Source organism: Oxyura jamaicensis, chromosome 1, assembly GCF_011077185.1.
Source record: "Oxyura jamaicensis isolate SHBP4307 breed ruddy duck chromosome 1, BPBGC_Ojam_1.0, whole genome shotgun sequence".
In the NCBI taxonomy this organism is placed as follows: domain Eukaryota; kingdom Metazoa; phylum Chordata; class Aves; order Anseriformes; family Anatidae; genus Oxyura; species Oxyura jamaicensis.
The window spans coordinates 52,256,931-52,280,917 of NC_048893.1; the positions used below are offsets into that span (position 1 = coordinate 52,256,931).

The following is a 23,987-nucleotide window of genomic DNA, read 5'->3' on the forward strand; positions in this document are numbered from 1 at the left end:
AAACGGCACGGCAGGCAGGAGAAGCAGGGCGGTGACTGGGCATATACTCATTCTGACAGCCTCCGTGAGGCACCGAGAAAAAAAAAATAATAAAATTAATAAAATAAAATAAAATCCCTAAAATCCCCTCAGCGCCCGGCTCCCGCCCGGCGGCTGAGGCGCGGCGCATGCGCGGAAGCGGCCGGAGGGACGGGCCCTGCCCGGCGGCGGGGACCGGGGGGGCGGGCGCCATGGCGGGGCCGGGGGTGGCCGTGGGGACCTCTGCGATCCCCGCCGGCACCGCCTCGCAGCGGGAGCCCGCCGCAGCCGCGGCCATGTCCTCCGTCGCCTCGTACGAGAGCCTGGTCCATGCCGTGTCCGGGGCCGTGGTGAGCGGGGGCGGGCGGTGCTGAGGGGGGGATTTTAGGGAAACGTGAGCCTTGCGGGAGGGGGGGGACGGGAAGCGCTTCGCCGGTGTGGAGTGGGAGTTGTGTTGTGAGGTGGCTTCACCGGTACACGGGAACGGTGGCGGCTTGGGGAGTGCAAACGCATTAACTGAAACACAGACCGAGGGGTTCAGCAGCCTAGGTTAGGTCTGTATGGGTCATTGCGCCGCGTTTTGTGGGCGACGCCTGGAAATGCAGGAGTAGCGTTTAGTTCGGTGGGCCCCGTGCCCTGCTGCACGCCTGCCCGTCCTTCCCGCAGACCCAGCGTTGTATGCGGTGCGGCGCTCGGAGGAGACGTGGCGATGGGTTTCAAGCAAGCTTTGGGTTGTCCCAGGCTGGCGACAACGCCTGTCGGCGCGATTGCTGACCCTCCACGGCGGGCAGAACTTGGTCTAACCTGCGTCCTGAGGGTGGCTTGCAGCGCCTGTGTGGGATGAAGGGCGCTGAACGTGACTGAGCAATAGAAGCTGCTTATAAACTGGCCTGCCAGGGAAAGCAAAAGAAGACACCTAAGGTCGTTTGGTCTTTATCGTAAATAAATACGGGATTGTTGTCTGCTCTTCCAGGTGTTTTAGGTCTGCTTCTTGAAGCAGCTGAGCTAATGGGGGTTTTGTTTCCAGTTTTGCGAAAGGAGCTCCCAAAGGAGCTCCTTACAGAAACGCTACGTGCTCTCCTTTTGCTGGCTTGCACAGAAGGTGGTATTGCTTCCTAGCCCACACCGTTAGCGTCTTGCTCTTGTATACAGAGCCCTGTCATCAGGCTGTGCTCCTCTTTGGAGCCTGTGATATGAGCTGAATTTATAAACCTAGCCGTAAATTTAAAGCAGGGTAAAATGGTACCTCAGCTCCCTTGCTGATGGTAAGTTCATGAGGTTTCCCTGTTGCATTTGAAGATACTTATACCTGAGCTGCAGTGATTTGGTGGTGAAGGAGGATGGAACTTTTTGGACCTCTTGGACTCCTGTTCCCTTGTGGCTTCTACCTACTGTTACCGATACTCACATGCACGTTAGAGCTCCAGGGCAAGACCTTTTTCCTAAATCAGGGCAGCTTCTTTTTTCTTTTTTTTAACTGTCTTATGCTGGATACCTTGCTTTTTATTTTGTTAAAATCGAGATGTATACATCCACCTCGAGACTCCTGTTTACTGCAGCAATACGCGAATTTTGTCAAGATCTTTGATGCAGTTACGAGCTGTTCTGATGTTGTCTCACCTTCTGCTTAAATTAGCATAAGGCACGCTGGGGGCGCATGGAATGGGGATGTGATGCAAGAATTAAAAAAAAAAAAAACTGAACTGTGCTGAAGTCATGAATCAGAAGAACATGTCAGATCACAACACCATCACTTTTGTTTCTCTTCTAATTTGGTGAAAGTTCATATATCTTCTAGGCTACCTAGTCAAGTCTGAGACTAATTAAATTCATATTGTGAGCAGAAAAAAAAAAACCAGCTTGATTTCATGTTGACGTTGATTGTATAGGTATTTTTTGTCTCTGCGTGTAGTTGTAAAGCAACCTTCATGTCTCAAAAGCTATGGGAATGGCAATTTTATAGAAGTATTATGGCAGTAATTAAGCAGCTCTGAATGTTGGTTGACAACATTTTACTTTTATTATTATTATTATTAGTTTTAAACCAGCAAACTTTTGGGTGTGATCATGCAGACCTTCATGGCAGCAAAGTCACCTCAGGCAACTTGTTCTGGCCACTCATTGCCACCTCTTGGTCACCGCCACTTGTTTGCGTGGTGCTGTGGTGATGCTGATCAGGGAACTGATCCGACTGAAAAAGCAGCCTAGCGAAAAAGTGCTTCTTTGGCCAGATTAGCTTCCTTGGCTGCATCATCGCGTAGCTGCCCAAATAGTTATGCCACCAGAATGGAGGTGGCAGGGATGCAAGTAAGTTTACCAAGGGCTGGGATTGCTTCAGCCAGTTTGTACCTGTCCTGGAGATTATTCAGTGATAACGTGGCTTGAGTTGGCAAACGACCTAGCTTTGGCACCATCAGGAAGGTGGTGGGAAAGCAGATGTGAAGCCTTATCCCCGTTCAGCAGCACAAGGTTGTACGCTTTATTGCACATACCCGCAAGCAGCAATGAGTTACTTTCCCTGTCGGTCTCAGGTGTGATTCAGTAAGGTATCTGAGCCCATCTCAAGAGGATCTCCTGCTGGGAAAAGGGCTGGTCCTGCTCATTTCTGCCCTTCCCTGACTCCTAGCCATGAGATCCTGTCCCCTCCGTGTGATGCTTCTAGCGTCCTTCAGTCCGCTGAGCTATGTTTACAAAGCCAGGAGGGAAATAACTCTGCTTCTCTCAGTTTATCTTCTTCAATTTAGCTAAAGGAGGAGGGAGAGGGTACAAATTATCTTTTGTTGGCCATGATCTGTTAATCAGCCGGGTTATCTCATGACATTCTGTTGAGCTGTAGCTTCGTGTACATTTTAAGCCGGTTTTAAGAAGCCCATACCTCGTGCCTACCATTTGTCCTGTCTGCCTCTACCCCATCTTCCCCATTTCTGCTTTCTGATTTGAGCACGTGTTTATGTGGCTGTGTGGTGAGTTGCCCTGAGAGCAGGATTCAGGCTGAATCTCACTTGGAGAAGAGGGAAGCAGGATAAAATGCACCCAGTTACGCTGGAGCAGCAGGGTACTGGAAACAAGGGTCAGAGCAGGGGAAGGCTGGAACCTTTAGAGGCTGTGTAGTGGGACCTTCCCACCACTTAATTCTGTATGGCTACTAATGAAAGAGCCCCACGGCTTTAGCAGCTGCTTAATGCATTTAGTATTACTGAAGAGCGTTAACAAGTTTGCACCAAGCCAGGTTCCGAGTTGGATATCTTTTCCAAAAGCTGTGCAATATTAACGGAGAACTACTTGGTAGGTGGGTCTTAATTGCCTAAACTGAAATTTAGTATGATGCTAGAGTAAGTCCTGAAATAATTACACTATCTTTCTTTTTTTAAAATGAGCAAGTGTTTTGTTTTATTTTTCTTCTTAAGTCAAAGCAATGTTACTGTAAGACAGCAATTGCTTGTGTCATTCTTTCCCCTTCACCAGAAACAGAGCACAGAGGCTATGAGAGTTAGAGAAAGCGTGATGTTTGTCTTCCGATGCTCGCTTTATCTGCTCACATACTTCAAAAACTTTCTCTTTGGACAAAAAGCTTCTAATGGTTTTAGTTTTAGCTTGATCTAATAATTTGCAAGTGAAAAAACTTGTTTGCAAACCTGGAACCTAAACATCACTTCATTTTAATGTTCTTATACGTGGAGTTTATCCCCTCTTTAAGCTTAGTACACAAGTTTCTAGGTGAGAAGCAGAGGGCTTCCAGAGAGTTTGTCAGGCATTTGAATAAACAGCTGATGCACTATTTAGCCAGTTTATTTTGTTTTTCAGGGCAGTGTGACGGCAATGACGGTATTTTTTCCTTTGGACACAGCTAGGCTTAGACTTCAGGGTAAGTGTCAAAACTCGAGTTTCTTTGTGCTGTGGTGTTTCAGTTTTCTTCTCTTGGGCATTTGTAAGGGCAGTTGCAGGGGGACCTATCTTGCATGACCAAGAATCTGCCTTGTGCAACACCTTTAAATCACTAACACCATTTTTCCAGCCGAAGGTAATTCTCCCTTTTGAAAGTATTGGGCAACCTTTTAATTAGCTGGAAAGCCCGTGTGATCTGTGGCCAGATTTGGTTTCTAAATGGTTGTCTTATACTGAGAAAAGAAAGATGTGAGATTACGCAGTATTACATTCGTGGGGTGGTGGTGGTGGTTTTGGCTGCTGAGAACACTTCACACCGCAGGGGCAGTATCACAAAAAACTAGTCCAGAATTACTCCTGAGAATGGATTAAAGGGAAAATACAGGGACAGAACTTGAAGCAGAATCATCTGACTGATTTTACAAAAATTCAGAGTACAGACTTTGTTCTAATGATCTATCTCCTAATCAAAAGTTACAGAATCACCAAACACTTTAGGACAGCGATTAAAGTGTTAATTAAGAACCAGAGGGAGATCATCAGCCAGGTGGTCAGAAGTAAGTGGTTGAGAAGTTGGTGCCATACGGCTCTTCAACAGCTTTCAACACAGGGGAAGACAGTGTTTTGCTAAGGCTTAGCTATTTGCAGATTAACTGCAAGAGATGGCTCTGCTTGTAGAGCTGCTCTGGAGTGCAAGGAATGATGGTGAGAGCAGATATGCTGCCCAGCCCTAGTCTCTTACCTGCAGTGAGAGTAGGGATGTGCTTTTTGGAATTTCTGCAGAAACGGAGAGTGTGTGTCCCCTGCAAGGAAGAAGAAGTATGCTGTTCTGGGGTATGTTCAGAGTAGGGAGGATAAGAATTGAAAACGAGTACTAAAAATCAGAATAATCTAAAAATTCAATTCTTCTGTTTTCCAGTTGATGAGAAAAGGAAGTCGAAGACAACACCAGCAGTCCTACTGGAAATAATCAAAGAAGAAGGCTTGTGAGTAACTATTACTTTTCCTCTAGTATTAACGTAGGCAAGCTCTAGAACTAATTTGAATTTTCTTTTTAAAGTGGAATAGTTGGCCTGTATCTGTGTGGACAGATTTTTCCTTTAATTCAAAGTGTCCCCACATAAGTGATATGACTTGCGTAATCCGATGTGTTCATCTTCAGTTAATTTGGATTAACTTTCTTGAGTACATTATGCAATCAAGCTGTTTAGCAATGTAACTGTGCCTCCATTAGCAAGGTGGCTGTGTCTCTTCGGAAAGGCAGGCTTGTACACAAATGTACCTTCGTGTACCTGATAAACCAGCTTTGTCTGTCCTAATTCTTGGGTGTGTCCATTTCTCATAACCAGGATGAAACTGTCAGGCAGCTGAGCCACTTTGAACGGGAGAACTGGGACAGGTTTCCCAGTTGGAAGTTTCTTCTCCTAAGCACACGGAAAGAAACAAGGGATTCTTTGTGCTAATGAGATTCAAGGTCTATGGAAAAGTATTTAACTTTCAGCAATGTTGTGTTGCAGTATTTGCTCACCGTCTGTACTGGGTTGAAAAATAGTTGTACGTGTGTCCTCATTACAATATTTTCTTAAGAGTTCTAGGGATTCACTTAAGTGCAGTAGAACTTCCAGGACTTTTAAAGCTGACAAAAGTTTAGCTTGGCCAATAATTTTTTGACACCTTTGAACTTAAGCAATTGGCAGTTGTATGCACGAGAACCTGTCAGTCAGTCAGTGCACTCCTGTTCACATTTCTACATTATATTTGTCACATAAGGATGGCAACTAAGCTTCAATTAAGAAATTGGGAATTGGAGAGACTGCAGAAGTGGGCATCCTCTTTTTCCTGTGAAACAAAAGTCAGTAATTCTGGCAAGAAGGGAGCATTGTTTTCTTCCAAAGATCCTTGGAAGACGTGGATAAGCAATGAATGAACTAAACTAGTTTTAGGGATGTCTGGAGTAACACACACACCAACCTGAAACCAACCAGCAAAACAAACAACAACAACAAAGCAAACAAAGCAGTGCAAGGTGAGATCAACGTAATGCTGTTGGCATTAGTTTGTGGAGTCTTGTCTCATAGTGTGTTTTTCTGAGAGTGCTTTTCTCATCTAGATGTGATGTAGAGCAAATAGGTTTTTAGCTAATGGACTTTGTCTTCTGCAGAAGTTCATCAAGCAGCTTTGCTTTCTTCCCTGCACTTTCATTCTTTTCTGGGTGATACGAAGGGTGTTTGCTAGCGTACACTGAGTTCATCTCAAAGTTGCTCTTCAGAACACAAAATTAGTTTTTGTGTTCAGAAATACTTGCTTGTGAATGACCGATACTAACACTGACAACTTGAAACGGCAAAATCATGCTTTTTGTCTCAGTTTTGTACTGCAAGATGTTTTGTTTGAAAATCATCAAAAATAACTCTTAATAAACCAAGGAAAACCAAACTAAGGCTCACATTTAAAAGACATGGTCCACAGAGGGTGTTTCTTCCTTTCTTTTCCAGCACAGAAGAAATAAGTGATGCAAAAACTGTTCTACTTCTACTGATGACTAACAGTATGCACAGTTAGTTTCTAACCATAGCTGTATAATCAGCGACGCCTGTAACTTCAGAAGCAGTCCCGATAATGTGGTATATCCCCAGCTACATTTGAGAGAGAATAGCTTGAAGCATCTAAGGATGAAAACCTGGTGTTTGCATCACAAGAACACTCAGATGCTGCATTTACCAGCCTTGCAGCCTTTGCGGTCTCCATTTTGGGGATCCTCTTTTTTTTTTTTCATATTCCCCGTATTTCCATGAATGCTAACAAGCAGTAATCATAGCGGCTCTTCTTTGAGGAGATTTCTTCTGCTCTTCACTACCTGGCCTCTGCAGCTCCAATGAAGATGCATATTGCTGTCCTTTTGGGATGTATTGTAGGATGTGCTGGGGATGCAGGTCAGTTGCTGAGGTGTCCCTGTACTTACAGGCTCATCAGGCCTGTCAGAGAAGGGAGCTTTGCTAATCAGCTGTTAGATCATTCTTAAATCAAGATATACAAACAATGACAGCTATTGACAGCATCTGAAAAATTACTCTGAATTGTAAGGGTAGGCTTGCCTATTCACTTTTTCATCTGTGATTTAGTTAAATTTAATCAGGTAATGTGTTTTTTTCCTCACTTACCTGACTGATTTGCTCTAGACTTTACTGCAAGGTGCTTATTAGGAATTCCTCCCACCTGCATACGTCATGCCCCAGGGTTTAATCCTTAGGAAAAATCTCCTTGGTGAATATATTCATTTCAGTAATTAGTCTTACATCTTTAAATTTAACGGAGGAACCCAGACACGTTTTTTCTTTCTTGCTCTATTTTTTTGTTAGTTTGTTTTTATATTGAAGGCGTAGTGTTCATAATTTTTTTCTTTATTTCATTTTTTTGCCCTCCCCACTTCCCCAGCTATGTGAAGTGTTATCTTCTGCCCTTGGAGAAGTGAGCATCTCCTTACTACGTTATCTTTTGTATTGGACTGACAACGAGAGTTATTTCTTGGTGTCTAAGTACGCATTTCAATATGAGACTTGAACTGACTGTATCAGTTGGTATGTTAACGTATATACTTCGAGTATATTTGTGCCCTAAATGTTTGAAGCTCATTACTGGATGTTGATCGAGAGCAAATATGGTGGTAATACTTCTAGCATGAGTGAGCACTGAACTCATCAGTGTAAATGTATTCTACCTTTACAGCTCCTTTTCAATAGAACTGGTCTTGACCTTGTAAGTGCTTAATGGCTTAATTCTTGTGGTATAATCAGGATTTTAGTATGGTTTGTGACCATTAATGATAAAGACATACCTAGTTAGTATTGTACGTTGTATACCGTGTTGCATCTCTGGGACCATCAGCGTGTAAAATCAACCTGATCACATACATGCTTTGCTGTTCCTTACCATGACTTTTTCCTTACTTTGACCTTTTTCTTTCCATCAGGCTGGCACCATATCGAGGATGGTTCCCTGTTATCTCCAGCCTGTGCTGCTCCAATTTTGTTTATTTCTATACGTTTAATAGTCTTAAAGCTCTCTGGGTCAAAGGTCAGCATTCAACCACTGGAAAAGACTTGGTTCTTGGGGTTGTTGCAGGTAATGGAATATACGGAAAATACATGTTCTGATGAAATTGATATTTTTAATGAACATTCTCCTGTTATGAAGTCCATTGGACGTCATGCTCAGTGCCTGCTCCTGTGTTTAGCCCAAGCAGACAGCTCAGCACCACACAGCCACTCAATCATCCACTCTCCCCAGGTAGGATAGGGGAGAGAATTGAGGAGGTAAAAGTGTGAGAACTCACGTGTTGAGATAAAGACTGCTACCACAAAAGCTGCAAGTGTAAGCAAAGCCTAACAAGGAATTAATTTACTACTTCCCATCAGCAGGCAGGTGCTCAGCCACTTCCAGGAAAGCAGGGCTCAGCACGCAGAATGGTTTCTTGGGAAGACAAATGCCATCACGCCAAACATGCCTCCCTGTCTCCTTCTTTACCCCAGCTTTATTGCTGAGCATGGTGCTGCATGGCATGGAATATCCCTTTGGTCAGCCTGGGCCAGCTGTCCTGGCTGTGTCCCCTCCCAGCTCCTGCTGCACCCCTGGCCTCCTTGTGAGCAGGCAGCACAAGAAACAGCGAAGTCCGTGGCTCAGTGTGAACACTGCTTTGTAACAACTGAAAACTTCAGTGCATTAACACCAGTATTTTCATAAAAATCCAAAACACAGCATTGTGTGAGCCTCTGTGAAGAAAATTAACTCTGTCCCAGCTTGTCATGATAGGCAGCCCCTATATGCAGACCTGCTTTGTTGTACAGCTCTCGTTGCTCTTCTATGTCCTCCCCACCTCATGATAAGCATGTGCATAAGCTGTTCCTGTTGTCAGTTCTGGCAGAAAGCATGGTGCTGTTTCACCCTTCTATTTTATTTGTGCCTGGGGTATTGTTTAGCACAGCATCTAGGTATCATCTTGTAGGTCTTAAAGAGAAGTAGCAGGGAGAGGTAAGTTTTGTTATATTTTGTTGTTTTTTTTTCAGAGGGAAGGATATATGACAATTCTAAAATATTTTTGATTAGGATGTAAAAGTTGTTAAAATAAGGATTTGGAGGCCAGTTTCTAGATTTCTTTCTGGGTGACCTGAAAGGCACAGTAAGTCCACAGATACGTGCGTGTACAGGAGGAACTATCTGTTCTTTTTTTATCCCTTCCTCTCATGTGGACACTACAGCGGCTTTGAAGAAATGACAACACTAGTTACTTTTCTAGGAAATCCAGCATGAAAAATTACCACTGTGTACCTGTGTTTGCCAGTACTGTTCTGCAGGAGCAATTACTCCTGTGATCATACTGAAAAACCTGCAAATTAGGGGGGGCTTTTTGTTTATTTTTAGCTAGTTCCTTGTACCTCCAGTGTTAGTGCAGTTGATAGGCGGGTAGTTGGGGGAAAGTAAGGAAGGAAATGGCTAAGTTGTCTTTATCAGTGGAGTAAGCTTTCAAAAATCATTCTAGATCAAAGGCTGCAGGAATTAGGCTGATAGCTTGTCAGTTAAATGACTAGATTGTCTTCAACATCAGTAGTGGATATCCCTATGGAATAATATCTGGTGTAAAATGAAAGAATCCAGTAATGGTGTTCGCTCATTCTCCGTACCCAACTCTCATTCCTTCTACTGGTAGCAAATATGGATTGGATAAATACCAAGAGGGGAAAAAAAAAGAACAAAAATAAACAAAGAAGTAAGTCCAAACCATTTCCTTTCCAGTCTAGAAAATAAAGTTTATGACTTCACCTTTTACAGAGTCAGCATGAAAAACTACAAGTAGATTGGACTCTAACCTGTTGGGTTTTAACCCTTTGTTCCATAGTGGAATCATGCTGACTTTGGTTAAAGCAGATTAATGTAGCTTGACTTTTATGGTGCTGGATGTTGCTCAAAACCTGAGAGCTGTATATAGTCCTGATGAAGGACGCTGAGGCATAGTTTCAGTTTCTGTTCCTGTAAGATCCTCCTAGGCATCCTGCTGATGTGTGGTCTGGATGGACAGGCAGTGAGGTTGTCTAGATAATGGAGCAAAGTGTGCTCTCAGCATGTTCCCAGGTGACACAAAACCAGGAGGAGCAGCTGTCCAGCAAAGAGTCAGAAAGGTGATGAAGGGCCTGGAGCATCTCTCCTGTGAGGGAAGGCTGAGAGAGCTGGGACTGTTCAGCCTGGAGTGGAGGATGCTGAGGGGAGTCTTACCTGTGTCTATAAGTACCTGAAGGAGGGGGTGCAGAGAGGATGGAGCCAGGCTCTTGTCAGTGGTATCCCGTGCCAGGACATGAGGCAGTGGGCACAAAGTGGAACACAGGAGGTTTCCTCTCAACATCAGTGAACACTTTTTCACTGTGCAGGTGATGGAGCAGTGGTACAAGGTGCCCAGAGAGGTTGTAGAGGCTCCCTCCTTGGAGATCTTCAAAAGCTGCCTGGGTGTGGTCCTGAGCAGCCAGCTCTGGGTATCTCTGCTTGAGCAGGGGCATTGGCGCAGAATAACCTTCAGAGGTCCCTTCCAAGCTCAACCATTCTGTGACAGTTATGCTTATATTCTGTTTTTCTGAACCCTCTTTACCTACAAAGCAAAAACAGCAACAACAACAAAAACCAGACATAACATAGGTAGTAAAGTTTCACCTTTTTCAGGTTTACTGTTCTTGATAGTGATGTAGTGTGTTCATGTCAATATAACGGAATAATTTGGTCTGTAACTCAGTCTCCAAACAAAGGGACCTCCTAGAATAGTCCTTCCACCCTTATCACTTTGTGTTTTCTTTTTGAAAGTAGGCAGGCAGCCTCCTCTACGTCATGGAGTGAAGTAGGGCATGAACAAGTAGAGTACCTCGTGTTCCAATGCGAGGTACTACGCAGCAAAGTAGCAAGTTCACTTTAGATTCCTTCAGTGTGCTCATATTTGGTGGGTTATTTTTAGTTATGGGGAGGAGTAGAAGATTATCTTCCTGCTGCGTGCAGTCTGCTGCTTGCCTAATTCACAACAAGATCAAGGAGGGGGTACCTGAAGTAGCAGATTACAAATCAGTAACTCACTTTTACTATATGCTATTTTTTTCCTCTCTTCCTAACGGTAATATCGGTAATGTGTGAATTAGGGTAAGAGGGGATAAGAACACCTTTGCAGTCTTCCGGTTCTTGCTGATTTTCTTTGTCCTGTGTTTGCATTAGGTGTAGCGAACGTACTCTTGACTACTCCTCTTTGGGTAGTGAACACACGGCTGAAGCTGCAGGGAGCAAAATTTAGAAATGAAGACATTGTACCAACCAATTATAAAGGCATAATAGGTAAGCATCTGTTGTCAGAGAAGGGCTACGAAGCTGGTGAGGGGCCTGGAGAACAAGTCTTACAAGGAGCGGCTGAGGGAGCTGGGCTTGTTCAGCCTGGAGAAAAGGAGGCTCAGGGGTGACCTTATCGCTCTCTACAGGTACCTCAAGGGAGGCTGTAGCGAGGTGGGGGTTGGTCTATTCTCCCACGTGCCTGGTGACAGGACGAGGGGGAATGGGCTTAAGTTGTGCCAGGGGAGTTTTAGGTTGGATCTTAGGAAGAACTTCTTTACCGAAAGGGTTGTTAGACACTGGAACGGGCTGCCCAGGGAAGTGGTGGAGTCACCATCCCTGGAGGTCTTTAAAAGACGTTTAGATGTAGAGCTTAGGGATATGGTTTAGTGGGGACTGTTAGTGTTAGGTCAGAGGTTGGACTTGATGATCTTGAGGTCTCTTCCAACCTAGAAAATTCTGTGATTCTGTGATTAACCAAAGAGAAGTTACTTAAATTAAATAGGGTATCAATGACTCTGAAGATCAAAGACTTTTATTTGTACAACAGATTTTGTTGTGGAATCTCTGTGCTTCACTATCAATTTGTAGTCATTGAGTTTGACAGGAAACTGGGCTTTACAAACTCTTAATTACCATCAGAGGTGGCAGTTTGCGACCCAAAGACCTTTTGCAAAGGTCCAGATAATCTTATAGAAATCCTGGAGTAGTAGTGAGCCCAGTGATGTGGTAGCTGGGAGTCTGCCTTTGGACAGACAATTTGCAAATTAGAATTTTACTGACCGTCGTCTCTTAACCACCCACACATTCAGGTTGTCTTTAAAAATAATAATAAAAATTTTAAAAATTAAAATGCAGTCTTGAAGAGGGTTAAGAAAAGTAATAGTGATTCTGAGCTTGGACTAAAAAGAGCAGGGCATCTGCATGGGAAGCAAGCTTTATTCACATCAGTGGTGGTGTGAGGATACCTTCTTTATCACTGTTTTTACCTTCTGGGTTAGATTAGAATGGAAGATGAAAAGTGTCACACAGAAGACTGCAGTGGATTTTTATACAGTTTGAATATCAGCCTTTAAATGTAACTTTACCCATCTTCTATATTTCAGAATTTTGTATTCAAAACTCTAAAGATTTTTTCCATCTTTCTTCTCAGATGCCTTTCATCAGATAATTCGAGATGAAGGAGTCTTAGCTTTATGGAATGGTACATTTCCCTCTTTGCTGCTGGTCTTCAATCCCGCTATACAGTTCATGTTTTATGAAGGCTTTAAACGGAAGCTTTTGAAAAGACAGGTGGAAGTAAGTATGTTTTGAGGCCAGGTGATGGACGTTCTTTGTTATAAGGCAGGTTCTTTGACATGTTTTAATTACATCAGGAAATTGAGAAATGTAGGTTTGATTTTGGTTTTTGGGTTTTTGAGGTGTCAGTATTTTGTGTGTGCTTTTGTTTGTTTTTTTTCAAACTTAGCTTAACTTATCTTTGCTAAAGGTACACGATTACGATGCCAAATGAGCTGTGAATCTTGCACATCCTTCAGGAATTTATTAATACGATGAATTCCTCTTCCTTTAAAAATAAAACTGCACCTCTTGTTCACATCTGTTTAGAATCGTTTGCAGCTCTTGATTTAAATTAGGGGGGTTTAAATTCTAATGTATCTGCTTTATAAGTAGGTACTTACACTCCCCCTGTAACCCTATCTCCAGTAAATCAAGTATATTGATTGCATACACTTCTGATTGGAATCAACATATTTTGGCAATTTAATAAGTGTTCTGATAATGGGCATCTGCTAATTTTCAGTGATTAATTCACGCTGAGGTGAGCTGTTGCGTTGTTACACTGAAACAGGCTGTCGTAGTTTGGATATAACATAGTTTGCTATAACAATCTATTTGGTGCATCATGGAACATTGTGGGTTTTGGAGGTGGGGAATGGGGTCCCAACAGGTGTTCTTAGCTAACAGGGGAGTGAGATTTTTAGCCTGTGTCATCAAGACTAAAATTCTGCCAGATAGCATAGTGGTTGTGTCTCAGGATTATAGAATCATGCTCAAGGTCTTTCAATCTGTCACCTTTCCACAAGTGTGTGTTGTGTGACTTAGTTTAAATATTGCAAAGCCTGAAATAATTGGGAGATGATGACGTGTTTTAATGACACTTCCCTTATCTTATGTCTACTCTCAGTGCTTTAGGCTTGATTTAGCTGGCATTATCTCCACTGTATTTCAGTAATCTAGTTACAGTGAGCAAATGAGAAACCCAAAAGCTTGTGAGCAGGTAAAAATTGAAAGTGTACTTTAGTTGTAGGAAAGTACCTTGGTTGGACTATAGTTTTGACTCTTAAAAACAAGAAAACCCAAATGCTTCATGGAATTTTTATGTCAAACATACTTGGTTACCCCAGTAGCAGGTAACAGTACAGAATCCCCAGACACATACAGGTAACTGACTAATGTGGTGCCTTGTGCTCTTTATATATTGAACAGCTCACGGCTTTGGATGTTTTTGTCATTGGTGCAATAGCCAAAGCAGTTGCCACCACCCTCACTTACCCTCTGCAGACAGTGCAGTCGATTCTGCGGGTAAGTGCTCGTTTTATTCCAGGGTAACTGCCTCTGACTTGTTCTGTATATTGCAAGGCCTGTTCGTGTGTCTTCTTGTTCTTTGTGTTTATGAACCCCTATTTTTGGGAGTCCCTTTGGGTGATGCAGGTCATTGGCAAGGACACCTCTTTTCTTGGATGCCCTCCTGATGCATTCTAACAGAACCTGGCATTACTAAAGCAATTTGTTTCAACAGGCTAGGAGGACTGATGCCATAACACTGTCAGTACAGCATCTCCCAGAAGCTGATGCACCATCCTGCTTCTAGGCACTGAAGAGTGTAATTTTACTTCTTTGAATATAAATAGAAAATGTGTCAAAGTAGGAAATTAAAATTAAATCCTCGACGCCCAGTTTGTTTCCAGATGACTTAGGGTAAATCCAAAAAAAGTTCTCATCGTAGGTTTAGTTTTATTCTGGCCTGACCTTGTCAATAGCCAGAATGTGATTCTGGAATGTGATGTGGAAGCTGACCTCCCTCATAAATAATACCTTTAACCACTTGCCCAGCCTTGTAAGCTAATTGTAGTGGTAATGGAAACACTTGCACTTATTCTCACTTGCAATTTGTATGTGTGCTGGATAATGCTACCAGCTTCAGTATGCGCTCATATTGTACTAATACTGTAACAGAACAAAGGGGAAGGGCACTGTGTGAACCTGACCAAGCATTGTAGTTTAATTTCTATGTTTGTCAAATCTACTTTATATATTTTTCTTGTTAATTACATAACCATTAAGCGTTAATAAATGTTTCCAAGTGAAGTATGACACTATTTTCCTAGGAAGGAGAAGCTCTAACTTGCATGTATGGTAAGGCCATACGAATGTTTTAAAGCCTGTGTAAATTTGGAGAGGTAGCTGAATTCTTGAAAGTGAGCCCTCCATCTTAAACGTATCACTTTGCAGGCTTCTCTAATAGGGGACTTTTGTTATTAGTTGCTCATCACAAAAAAAAGAAAGTGTTTTTTCTTGCCAATTTTCCAGTAGTTTAGTTTTAATCTTCTCTCTAATTTGACCAGACTAAATTTTGATTTTGCGTAGCCTGTAAAAAGTTTGGGTGCTATATTTCAAATCAAAGGGAGTTGAATAGATTTACTGTGTGTTGTTGCTATCCTGAAAAGTTGCTAGGTGAAACCTTTTGTGTCTGCACAGCTTTTATCTGTTTCTGTTCCTTTCTGCTTCACCACCCTGCTGGTGCACACCATGGCATCCATGTGTTAGAAATTAAATTTTGTCAGCAGTCACTGTTTTCTGAAATTCTCTCAGTTTTTGATTATCTGCTGAGCCGGTGCCCTCATTCAATGTCTTAACCTGTTTTAAGAGACTGGGCACGTCTCAGGAGTTAAACTAGTAATGCAGACTTTTATTACTGAAGTGATAGGTACAGAAAACGTTTAAGTAAATTTAGCTTTGTTTGGATAAGTTGCAGCATTGGTCTGTTTTTAATTTGTGATGTGTTTGCTGCTGCCATCAAGGAGAACTGGCAGGAAAGTGCAAGTGCTCTCTGTTAGCTTTAGCATTGCACAGCGCTACAGTTTCCACGGGGTATGTGAACAGCTTTAACCCTCGCTCCTTTCCATGGACGTAGTAGAAGTAGCTACAATCCTGTGATGATTACTTCATGTTATATTTGGCTCCTACTGACTTTCAGAACAAAATCCTTCAGGCTTCTGGTGGCAGCGTCCTTTAAAATTAAGGCAGCCCTGATAAGTTGTGCTGATGGTTTAATGCAATAACCAGCTGCTGCTTATTGCTCACCTCGCCCTCAGTCAGCTAGGTTACTGCTGCCTTGCCCAAGCAGTAATGAGTTGCCTTTCTGGTAGAGCACAGCCTAACCGTCAGTGTCCTGGTGGTGGGGGATGTTTCTCACAGTGGCCCACAGTGGAATAAAGGGGCCTGGGCACTACTTGTTTGTGCCAGCCAATCCTTTCCCTGTGATGATGGGAAATACAAGGATTCCAGCTTTAGTTCCACAGTTACTACAGGTAACGTCTTCCCCTTTGCTCTGTAAAAGAAGTGATAGCCAGAAACCCTGATCAGTTTTAGTGAGAACAGTGCAAACATGCATCTGTCACTTCAGATACATCTGCAGTACCTGTGCTGCCCAGTTCCAGCTTGCGCTACTTCATACTTTATTTTCTGTTTTAAAGCTGGCATTGTTTTATTTGCTGATACCACTCAGACTAAGTGATGTTCAAAAAAAAAAAGGTTTATGAACAAAGTTTTGGTATTTTCAGAAATAACATTCTACAAGAAGTATACTTTGCGTAGTTGGGTTTTTGAAACAATTTTTCAGCGTTACACTAATAAAAGCCTGATAAAATTCATAAAAACTTGTACATCAAAATTAAGTTCTGTCCTCAAAATAGAAGTACGGGGCTTTTTTCTTTTTAATCTTAAACGTCTCTAAACTTACTGGTGTTACTGTTCTTTCAAAGTCATTAGGGTTCTTTGCAGTGAAGTCTCTACACCTTTGCTTTCCACCTCCTGGAAGAGCTCTCTTCCTCGTTTCCATATAATGAGCAGTTACCATGTGTAATTGATAGCGCTAGGCATCTTCCGGCCTTGCTGTTTGGTACATCGATCTCCCGTCCAGTCATTAAAAATACATGGCACTGCTGTTACTCCTTATGCAGTGAAACTACTACTTTAGCTTGTCAGTAAACAGTGGATAGGTTAAATCCCCACTTGGGAAATAACAATACGGTTCATGTTCTTAGTCATCCTGTATTGCAAAATTTCCCTTTAAAACTCATGCCTAATGTCTTTAGTGTAGAGAATGCTAGCCCCTTTGGGAAATCTTCCCCAGTAATTGATGAAGTATTGACATTCTAGGGAGAAATGAACTTCTTTTTCCTCTGCTGAAGCTTTGCTTGCAGTACAACAGAGTAATTTCATGGCGGAGAAGTGATGAGAAGAAAACACCTAATCCTGATGTTGTTTGGAAACCTATGAGTAACTTGGGCAGTGACTGGCATTGCAGCCTGGAACCTAGTTAGCATTTGGGGGGGGGAGAGGGAACAGACAGCTGTCAGTCTTTGAAAAAAGTCCTTAACCTTGATTTATCAATATCAAATCAGTTAGTTGCTGATGAGCATGTATTTGCGTAGCAAAGGGTGATTTCCAATGGTGTTCTGTTGCTGCTGTATCTCAGGACATTAAGCAAAGGGCCGTATGTAAATTTTCTGGCATTTTCTTATTCCTTGCAACTTATCGAAATCTGCTTGTATACTCTACGTGCTGTCAGTGGAAATTTCTGAAACCTAAGAATCAGCAGTTGCCTGAGTAAGACTCATCCCAGTTCACCTTTTGTAGAACAGAGCTATAACACAGACCTCAAAAGCTATTTGTGCATAAATACAAGTGTGACAACCACTGCATATTAATAATTCATGGCTACAGCTTGCTGACAGTGCTATTGACCTGTACCAGGTAAGAGTTTCAATGAGTGACAGAGAAGGAGCTGCTGAAACTGCCAGCTTAACCCTGAGACGTAGAATTACAGCCACAGCTGTCATGCTTGCTTAAAAACAGTTTGGGGATATGCAAACATGCTGAGTAAAAGAGAAGTATTCAGGCCAGGTGTTTTCCTCAAAGACTGGTGATGGGCAAATGAATTTTGGGTTCGCCTTTGCAATCTCAATGAAATAATGGTTTGCAGATGCATGAAGCTTTGAATTTTTATTAAATGCAAGCTGAACAAGCCAGAAGGAACCTGCTTCAAATTTCATATCTGTACTAAGACTCTGCAGACTCAGGTCTTGAGATCCTGAAAACTTCTCCTGCAGAACAACAGAAAGACAGCCAGTATGGCTGTATATAACACTTTCTTAGGATCCATCTTAAAAAAAATAGATTTTATTGTAGCACATAATGCTTTAATGCTTGCTGGGTGAAGCTGAGTAACCTGAGCTTTGGCCTCACTTAATCTCTAATTGTGCTAGTACAGCCTAAAAAATGTTAAAAGAAGTTTAGGATAGGCTTTTCAGTTTCTTACCTTTGTATTGGGTTCTCTGGCTAGTAATGTGAGGAAATAGTATAACAAAATGTCATTTCTTCCTCTTTTTCCAGTTTGGACGCCATAGGCTGAACCCAGAGAACCGAACACTAGGCAGTCTTAAAAATGTTTTTTACCTTCTTCGGGAGAGAGTGAGGTGAGCTTTCTCGAACACGATATAGAAGACTTGGATATTACTAATATGTTGAAACTCTTGCTGGATCTGACTCTCGTTTCTTTTTGCCATTTGAGTCATCCTGTTCTCTGTGGTTTTTTTGTTTGTTTGTTTTTGGTAATATACTGTAGAAGTACACAAAAACAAATTTTCTTAAATATCTCAACAGGACTTGGTATCAAGGATACGTATTCATTCACTTCTGATGTTAAGAAGAAGCGAGTTTCTTCTAGAATTTTCTCTTTAAAATACTTCTAAGCATAACTGTGACTTGAGATCAGGAATGAATTTAAGATTCTTACAGTTGTCGCTAACTTGTATGAATTCTGTCTAGCGTACCAATTTACTTACAGAAAGCTATTTACACGTTTTTTTTGTTTGTTTTTGTTTTTTTTTTGTTTTGTTTTGTTTTGTTTTTTGTTTTTTAATTTTTATTATTTTATTTTATTTTTAGGCGATTTGGATTAATGGGGCTCTACAAAGGCCTTGAAGCAAAGCTCCTGCAGACAGTCCTTACTGCTGCTCTTATGATTCTGGTGTATGAGAAACTGACTGCTGCAACCTTCACGGTCATGGGATTAAAGCATTCACGCAGATATTGAAAAAGGAACCTATGCCAAAGATTTGGGGCTCTGGAAAGACACATTCCATTTCTGAGACCACACGGGGTAGTAAAGGGTCCTCACTTTCTCTTTATTTCTGTTTTCTTTTTAGCCATCTCCATTATTTGGAGAAATGTAGAATACGTTCTGTAGGACTGGTTGCCATGACTGTGGGGACAGCCCAATCCCTGCTCTTCTGTGGACTCACTGTGTTAAGAAACAAAGCAGAGACCTTACTCAAACACTTGAAATGAAATTTTAATTGCCATATGATTTGGCTGATGTTCTTGGTGAGAATGAGTATCTCCTATGATGCTTAACTTTCTTGTTTTCCCTTGAATTATCCTCAACTATTATTCTGTCTTTACCTTTTGTCAACAGCTGGTGGGGCTGGTTTCATGTTATTCTCCTCACGCTCTGTTTTTGTCACTTGATTTGTGATTCATTAAAATAATGAAGAGCAAGGTATTTGACACTTTTTCTTTCAACTTCAAATACTTGTTTGTGGCACGGGATGCTGGGATGTTCTCCCAAATACCTGGTGGTGATATTTCTGTACTGCTAGAGTGTATGATAGCCGTGAGTAGGCTTGGTGCCTTCTAGAATCCACCTAGCAAATTATTGGTGTGGATGCTGGTTAGACAGGGGGAGCATAGCCTCCTGCTTTCTCAAACTGAGTACCTCACGCCGTTTCAAGAAGATGACTCCCTACTCAGAAATAGATGAAGTTCTGTGTTCGGGTTCCTTATTGAGAGTATGTGAATTCATGCCACGTTCTCGTGCAGACTGGGAGCAATACCCTGTGCTTCATCAGAGGTATGCCTTCTCAAAAATGCCTTTTAATTGTTTTTCCACTGATCTTCCCAGATGCTTTCCTGACCATAAAGCATAAAGGTCGTAACTGTTGTGCCAGTTAATATAAGTGCGTGTGTTCTTTCAGCATAGTTCTGTTCAGTAGCCCTTGGCCATAAGATCCAAATAAGTACTGCTCCCTGTCATTAAGTCTGCAGCAGGATCGTTCTGAAGTACAGTTTTATATCTGAAGTATTGAGAAACTCCATGGCAGTTTAACACCAAGAACGTCTGAGAGAATTAAGTGCTGCAGGAATGCAGCATGGCTGAACTGCTAAAAGGCAGCTTTTTTGTCTCAATTGAATCAATTCTAATTATGAAATTGAAATTATTCCTGCAGAAAAAAATGCTGTCCTTTGAACAAGAATATAAACCTTTGAACTGATTTTTGCTTTTAAAAGTATTGGGAGTATCAATATACCAGAAAAAGAGACTTCCTGCAATGCTTGGTGCTTTTCAGCCCCAAAAGGATTTATGTATGACACCTAGTGGTATGAAAAAGCACAATGAGACGTAATTATACTTTGATAAACGACATGAAATTTCATGGGAGTACGTAGACCTCACCGCTGGAGAAGAAGCAACCACAAGTCTAAGAATTTCAGTGAAAATATTCTGCCAATTGAAATGAGTAATCCTATGGAAAGACAGATTGAAATCCGTTTGTCTATTTTTAATAAGAAATTCTCAGTTGTCAGTATGGCTTCTGATAACTGTATTCTATCAGTGAAATTCTTGCTCTCAGAATAATTGCAGGGAAGCTGGAAGGCTGTTGCCATTACGCAAATGCATCAAGTGTTTCTGATGCCCCTTTAGCTGAAATCTATGTGGGTGCTAGAAGCTTTAACTGAGTGCCCACAGACTTTTTTGGTCTGTGTGGAATGAAGCAGCAACTTCTACAAATACAGAAAGATTTTTCTGATTGCTGTACTTCTAAGAAGAAAGTAGATGCTTGCTTGCTCCCTAGCCAAAAAGTACTTGCCTACCAGACAGTGTGGTTTCAAAGGAATAAACCAGTATCTGTCACCTTTGCAAGAAAGCCAAATACAAACCGTTTCATAAAGGGATGAAAACAAGTGAAGTCAGGATTGTCTTCAACCTCCTTTTTCATGACTGACCTATGGTATTTAAAACATTCTTGCTCCTGCATTCTGTAGTATTTGGACATCAGGCTGAATTCACTGAAAGGCTGCTTACCCTCCCGTGACTGCGCCAACCTAGAGAGGGTGGAGGGATTGTTCAGCTGTTTGTTCAATCCACAGGTAAAAGTTCGTGTGACAGGTGGTACCTTCACTGAAGTTTTCTCAGGCGTAGATTGAACAGATGATGACATTTCTGTTGGAGTTGCTAAAATTATTTCTGCCTTCAAAGGCATATGTGAATATCATTGACATTCAAGAAGGATAATTTATTAAAGAATGATACGTACAACGCTAGTCCTAATTCTTGTTCTTCAGTCACCCATGGCGGATAAATACCATCCAGAAGCAAAGCTGTAATGTAATAATTTTACAGAACTTTTAAATAACGTTCTTTAGACTAAAGCGACTCTAAATTGACAGAGTTTTAGCATACGCTGTGACGGGTGTGTTGTGGCACGGGGAGCTCTAAGCACCAGTACTTGCACTGAGAGCCTTGAGACTGCATTTCCCTCGTGTGTCCAGTGGCTGACTGCGTGTTCCAGCCAAAAATTGTGTCTGTCTGCTTTTGGAGAACATAAAGTGTCTTCATCTCGAAGTGGAAAACAGACTTTTTTTTTAATACTGTATTGAGGGAATGAAGAAGGGGAGGATTGTTACGGACAGCAGCAAAATCCGTCTCAGCCAAGTTCCACCATGGATAATTATCATTTTTTTTGGCTTAATTTAGGGGTTTTCAATTTAATCCCCATCCCTTCCTTTCTGCACCTAGCCCAAAGAGACAAGATTGCAAAACGAGCAGCTCCTCAGCTATCTGTGATGTCAGGGATGAATTTTATTCCTATTTATATTCTAGACCCCGCCTCTTATAATTACATTGATTGTTTGCCTGTATAAATAATAGTAGGATGGCATTTAACACATTTCAGCTTCTTTTAATGCTACTTAATAGTTGCAACCCAGGAGGACCAACAGCCTAGTTCTTACAAGCCTTTTCTCCATTAACTATTGATTGCCAGCATAGAGGTTAAGAGCTGATAAAGTATAACGTCTCCTCCTCGTCCTAAATAGCACCGGTGAATTGCTGAGCGCTGCTAAATGGTTTTGTCTGTTTCTGAGCTGGCAGCGCTTTGCTGCAGGAGGGATTCATTCCTCTGCACAGTTAGCTGGCTAAACCAAAGAAAGTTATTAAAACCTGAAAGCTGACATCCATCCTGTGGGAGGGAAAATGAGCTTAACCTCCAGCCTGCAGTGCAGCACGCTCCATTCCTTTTGGACAAAGCTGCTGGTACAGATTAATCTTTCCATTGCGCATCTCACTGCTCATCTGCTGAGGAAGGAGAAGGGGAGTGCTCACCCTGCTCCTTGCACTCCTTTTGCAGTAGAGGCAGGCAAACACAATCCATTCCTAGAAAAGCAGGTGAACCTTCAAGACAGGGATACTCTGCTGAAAAATGCAGCGATGGCCATCAGTGTGGTTATTTTCCCAGTGCTTGTGAAAAACATTTCCCAGCCACTAAGTGTACGGCAGGAGGTGTGGGACCTGGGGGCTGGCATCGTTTATGTGTGGGTTTTATGCCCCCTTTTTTTAAAAAAAAAAATCATTATGATGTAAAACACAGTTGGATGGGGAGACAGGATATATAAAGCCAGTTGTGTTCTTAGAGTTAGTTAACTACCTCATCCAAAAGGCTGAGTTCTGTGTCTCCGAAGGCTGCTTTGCACTTCAGGGAGGATGCCCTTTACCTAACGAACCTCTGTTTCCTGCAGCTGCTGTCACTCCGAGCAGAAGCCTCTCGTGCTGTCAGGGCATGCTCCGACAGCGTAGGCTACAGAGACCACATCAAAGCAAGTTTCCGTGGTGCGGAGAGGGGTCAGGTCAGTTCGGTACACAAATAAAGCTGCGCGTGTTTGCGCGGTCCACCCACAGCAGACCCAGCTATTGCAGGAGGAGGGAAGAACGGTAACTCGGGGTGGGCTAGAGCAGAAAGCTCGGCGAGAGAACAGTCTGCCACCATCGCCAGCAGCGCTGGAGATGTACAAATGATGTACCAAAGGTCTCAGATGTGCTGGCAGTGCTTGCGCAGTGGGGACTGGCTCGCAAGGAGGTGTCAGATTTTAACAGTGGGAAAACCCTCACAACTTTGTATTTCGAGATCGACCTGCAATGCTGGGTGCAGGGATGCTGGACTCGGAGGCATCCACACACAGTGGTCCCCAAAGCCACACCTGCATATTTCGGTGCTGTGGATCAGCCCCGGTGTATCGGAGGAAGCCCCGTTTGTCTGAGCTCACCCGGTGATCCACTTACACCAGGAGAGCTGCGATCCTCAGCGCTTCTTACCAGCTGCCCTCACTGTGGACGCTGCTTTTATTCTTAGTAGCAGCTAATCTCTTCTGTAGCCTTACATCCAGATATGGAGCACGCAGTTTTCTTCGCGGTAAGATTTATGTGGAACTAGAGACAAATGCTGAGCACTTTGGCGGGCTTCCCCATGGCTTCTTTGTTGGAAATTGTCGCTTTAAGATTCTTGGCTCGGCCACGCGGATCTAAGTCTGTGATTGATAGGAGATTTCAGCCTGCCTGCATGGATTAGAGATACAACGGGGCCCCACATAGATGTCCCCTTAGCTCAGCTCAGTGGTGGGACATCGAGAGGCACAGAGTTGCCCTTTTGTACAAAAAAAATCTCACCTTTCCCTTTGTTGTTTGGAAGTTTCTCCTTCTTCTAATGTCCTTGAGGACCGATGGTGGCATGCTGATGTGAAGCTGTTAGAAAGTGCTGCCTTTCATGAATGCTGATGGGAGAAAACTAATTTGATGGATTTTTCTCATCATCTTTCCTTGTGCACGTGCCCATGCAGTCCTAAGCCTTAGAGCGATCCCTTGCATACAAAATACATCTCTTCCTTTCTTCAGGCTTATTTCTCCTAGGTTTGCCTTGCGACCAGGAATCAAAAACCACTTTGATACCGCAGTTTTCTAGTTCTGAGATTCACCAGATTACAGCAAGCAATGTAAGAAAGGTTTGGGTTTTTATTTTATTTTATTTTATTTTTTACAAGAGAAGACAGCTTTCTCTCTCCCTGTTGCATCTGTACTCTTTCCAAAACATGTGAAATGACACAAAAGCCCAGGTACCATGGAAACTGCCTTCCTCCTACCCCCTGAGGACTGAGGAAGCCTCCTATGATGAATTTGTGCTTTCTGTCTGTCCTTGCAGTGATGGCTGCTGCGGGGTGGAGCCGTGCAATGTGAGGTTTCAGTTTGCCCACGGCTCGTTTTGGTAGTGGAATCCCTTCCCATCATTCATCCTGGAAAGGGTTTGCTGAAGGTACTGGAGATCTGCTCACCAGCT

General features: G+C 42.6%; 1 protein-coding gene across 1 annotated transcript; it reads left to right on the forward strand.

Annotated features, from left to right (window-relative positions):
• Positions 1–205: 205 nt before the first annotated feature.
• Positions 206–19,102, forward strand: SLC25A17 (solute carrier family 25 member 17). The gene is made up of 9 exons (XM_035338626.1): positions 206–368; positions 3,823–3,883; positions 4,823–4,889; positions 7,874–8,025; positions 11,146–11,262; positions 12,407–12,552; positions 13,744–13,839; positions 17,935–18,017; positions 18,490–19,102. Exons 1-9 carry the CDS (start codon positions 231–233, stop codon positions 18,635–18,637), a joined length of 1,008 nt encoding a protein of 335 aa, XP_035194517.1. The 5' UTR covers positions 206–230; the 3' UTR covers positions 18,638–19,102.
• Positions 19,103–23,987: the final 4,885 nt, after the last annotated feature.

What these genes read in the sequence shown, in the direction of transcription:
- SLC25A17 (XM_035338626.1), top strand. Translation starts at nt 231, where the DNA reads ATGGCGGGGCCGGGGGTGGCCGTGGGGACCTCTGCGATCCCCGCCGGC. An exon ending in ATAATCAAAGAAGAAGGCTT is followed by an intron (nt 4,890 to 7,873) that starts GTGAGTAACTAT and finishes TCTTTCCATCAG; the next exon opens with GCTGGCACCATATCGAGGAT. An exon ending in TTTTGAAAAGACAGGTGGAA is followed by an intron (nt 12,553 to 13,743) that starts GTAAGTATGTTT and finishes TATATTGAACAG; the next exon opens with CTCACGGCTTTGGATGTTTT.